The sequence below is a fragment of the Prosopis cineraria genome, unplaced genomic scaffold (genome assembly GCF_029017545.1).
Source record: "Prosopis cineraria cultivar Desert tree isolate PC_DT_omini unplaced genomic scaffold, ASM2901754v1 PC14, whole genome shotgun sequence".
Classification (NCBI taxonomy): domain Eukaryota; kingdom Viridiplantae; phylum Streptophyta; class Magnoliopsida; order Fabales; family Fabaceae; genus Prosopis; species Prosopis cineraria.
Genome location: NW_026555345.1, coordinates 18,408,409 through 18,411,411, shown reverse-complemented (window position 1 = coordinate 18,411,411; position 3,003 = coordinate 18,408,409). Strand labels below are relative to the sequence as shown.

At 32.7% G+C, this 3,003-nt stretch overlaps 1 protein-coding gene across 1 annotated transcript; it reads right to left on the bottom strand.

Annotated features, from left to right (window-relative positions):
* Nucleotides 1-1,180: 1,180 nt before the first annotated feature.
* On the bottom strand, nt 1,181-2,170 carry LOC129292347 (uncharacterized). The gene is made up of 2 exons (XM_054929917.1): nt 2,031-2,170; nt 1,181-1,562 (listed from the first exon to the last, which is right to left on the bottom strand). Exons 1-2 carry the CDS (start codon nt 2,168-2,170, stop codon nt 1,181-1,183), a joined length of 522 nt encoding a protein of 173 aa, XP_054785892.1.
* Nucleotides 2,171-3,003: the final 833 nt, after the last annotated feature.

The window sequence follows — 3,003 nt, the reverse complement described above, 5'->3', positions numbered from 1 at the left end:
ATGTGACACTGTGGGGTCCCATGTCTTCAACCAAATCACGATGAGAACTCCACAATCTTTCTTGCAAACATGTAGCATATAAAAAATAATCATAATTGGTTAAAGGAAACAAAGGCAATATATAAATAAGATAAGCTGTAACAATAGGTAGAGAACGCACAAATTATTTTGTTAGGGTACTGAAGGCCAAATAACATTCACTATTAGTTTCTTCCTAATCAAACTTGGGTTCACCAACTCAATAATGTTGAAGAACCTATTTTGCTATAAAGGAAACAAATTCATATTATCAAAACAACATGCACATAAGACACACTAAGGAGTTGACTAATAGACCATACACATGCATTTGCCCATAATCTTTTTGCATCTAAAGCTCCATCCTTTTCCTTTTCTTTCTCTTTAGTTCAAGACCACTATCCCCCTTTAACGAGTCGAGGACATAGAAGTTCAATGTCTTTGGCTCTAACACAAAACACATCCAATGATGATTCACAAGAGTTGGACTAACAATGAGATCACATTCAGCTATATTGTATCCTACATATTCAGGCAGGATATCCCTCTTGTTCTTTGCTGCCTTCTAAATGAGGGGATTTGATGTCATTTTGCACTATAAACAAGAACACATTATGTAACAAATTGTAAAAAACAAAACATAGTAAAAATGACATTTTAAATTTAATTTTAATGGAAGCTAATCATGAAGTTAGCATCAAATATATATTGACAGATTGGACCTGAATCCTTGATATCACCTATTAATGCATGGCATAGCATAGTCATGAGCTACAACCACCAAGGAGTTCATGTTATTTGCACATTACTATGCATAAATCATAAAAAAAATAAATTTAAACACTATTTCACCCTATTACTAATCCATTAGATTCCTCCTAAATATCGAAGTTCATCACAAGTGAGATATTGATCATACAATTTAACTAAGATCCTGAAACAGGGAATAATAAATAACTTCTCTTAAATTGTCGGAAATGAATGAAAAATTAGGCAACAAAGACTACTTACTTGTCACCTCCCTCCTTTTTACACATGTGCGATACAATTGAAAACAATTGTTGCTATTCATCAACCTTCTTCTTTGTCCTATTCACCGACTTCGATAGAACCTAAGGAGACCTAATAATTGGTATTTTTATCTTATAGATCTCTTAAGTCATCATTTACTATCATTTTCCTTAACTTCCTCCTTTGATTTTTCCTCTCTACTCTCTTCTTGGGAAGACACATGAATTGGAGATGACAAATCATCATTTTGTTCTTCTCCTCCTCCTCCTCCTCCTTCATCACCTCTACCCTCTTTTTCATCATCATCATCTTCTTCTTCTTTATCTCCTCCATCTTCACCTTCTCTATAACCTCCATCTTCTTCTGTTATATCTTCTTCAAACTCAGAATTTGCCTTGTCTTGTTCTTCAAACTCAGAGGCTAGCTTGTCTTCACTACCATATCCTACCCGATCATCTTCTTCCTTAACTTCAACACTTGATTTGCCTTCCCTTTTTAATTTCCACAATGCTTCCCTTTTCATCTGCTCCTTTCTAAACACAGATTCAACATAAACAATTAATCTTTAGTGGTGTTCTTCAATAACCCCCACTACTGTTAAAAACAAGTCCTTCAATTCCTATACATTTATAAAATGTAAGTAGAAAAACAACTTGTTTTATATGCTATTCTGTCCAAAATAGTAAGAAATAAATATCGAGTCTAGATATGACGTCATCGGTCTCTTCTTGGTGATGGTGGAAGGGGGCTCTCCTACAGAAGCACCATAAAACAGCCCAATATTATTGTCTCTCTCTTTTTGCAATCTTTCCTTGGCTTTGCTATCGTTCTAATATTTGACAGCATTTCTTAAGTCATGGTCACTTGTTTCAACTAATGGGAAATGCTTAAAAAAATCTATCTACATGAACATATATATAATTATCACATTATACTTAGGATAAATGCATTACAGTGAAAAGAATACCATAAATTCATCTATACATACCACTAAAAAGTACAAGCATCCTCCTACATTTACAATCCAATCCTTCTTCTTTTTCCTCATTTGTTTCAAATACTCTTCTAACTCGTCATAGAAGTCATCTAATATGTATCTTGACCAATTGAAGTCTTTGAGTGCATTCTTGGTGCAATACATTACCCTAACCGTCCGCTCACTAACATTAGCACTAGTAATCGGACATAAAAGTATTCCCAATGTGTACAACAAAAATAAAAACTCTAAGTTTTCATCCTTTGCTCTAGATTTAATTAATATCAATATCTTCTTATATGGCATTTTATAATATTTTTCCCATAACCTCAAGAATGCTTCGTCTTGGTCATCCACCTCTATTGAGACCCTATGCCCACCAAAGGGCAATCCTATCAATGTGTGAACATCTTCTACTTTCATTTCTTTTGACTTCCCTCTAATGCAAAATTAACAAGTAGGTGGATTATATGAAGATATTAATTGAAAATAAAGGTCTCAAGGGAGTGTTTTCCATCGGATATCTGATAGAACACATTTGTTACCCACTTTTATTTGTCAATTAGGATCCTTTTATTAATGATTTATCACCTTCAAGTGCACACATTACATTAAATTTGAAATTTTGCCTAAGTTTATAGGTTCAGTGTACTAGCGGTATTTTAGTCCAAACATTAAACTTTTGAGATAATGTACAAGAAAAATTAAAAAAGTCCATTTTATGTCCAGTTGATGAGTGGTGAAATTAAATTTTTAGAATTTATTTTAGTTTGGGAGTAATTAAATAAAAAGTCAACACTTTTTTAAAGTCTTAGTTTGACCTAGTCTTCAGTTCGCCTTTATATGAAAATTTTTATATAATTTTGTGTAGCCTAAAACTTAGTTATTTTAATTAAATCTCCCTCCTAATTATGAATTTGATTCTGGACATTAATTGAATTTTATTATATCACATGCTATTTAATTGAATTATGTGATTTATGTGACATAGGTGGCAT

Bases quoted from the DNA above. Each gene is read 5' to 3' on its own strand.
- LOC129292347 (XM_054929917.1), bottom strand. From the start codon at position 2,170: ATGTATTGCACCAAGAATGCACTCAAAGACTTCAATTGGTCAAGATAC. The intron at 1,563-2,030 runs GTACTTTTTAGT...ATCTGTGTTTAG, and splicing joins GTAAATGTAGGAGGATGCTT to AAAGGAGCAGATGAAAAGGG.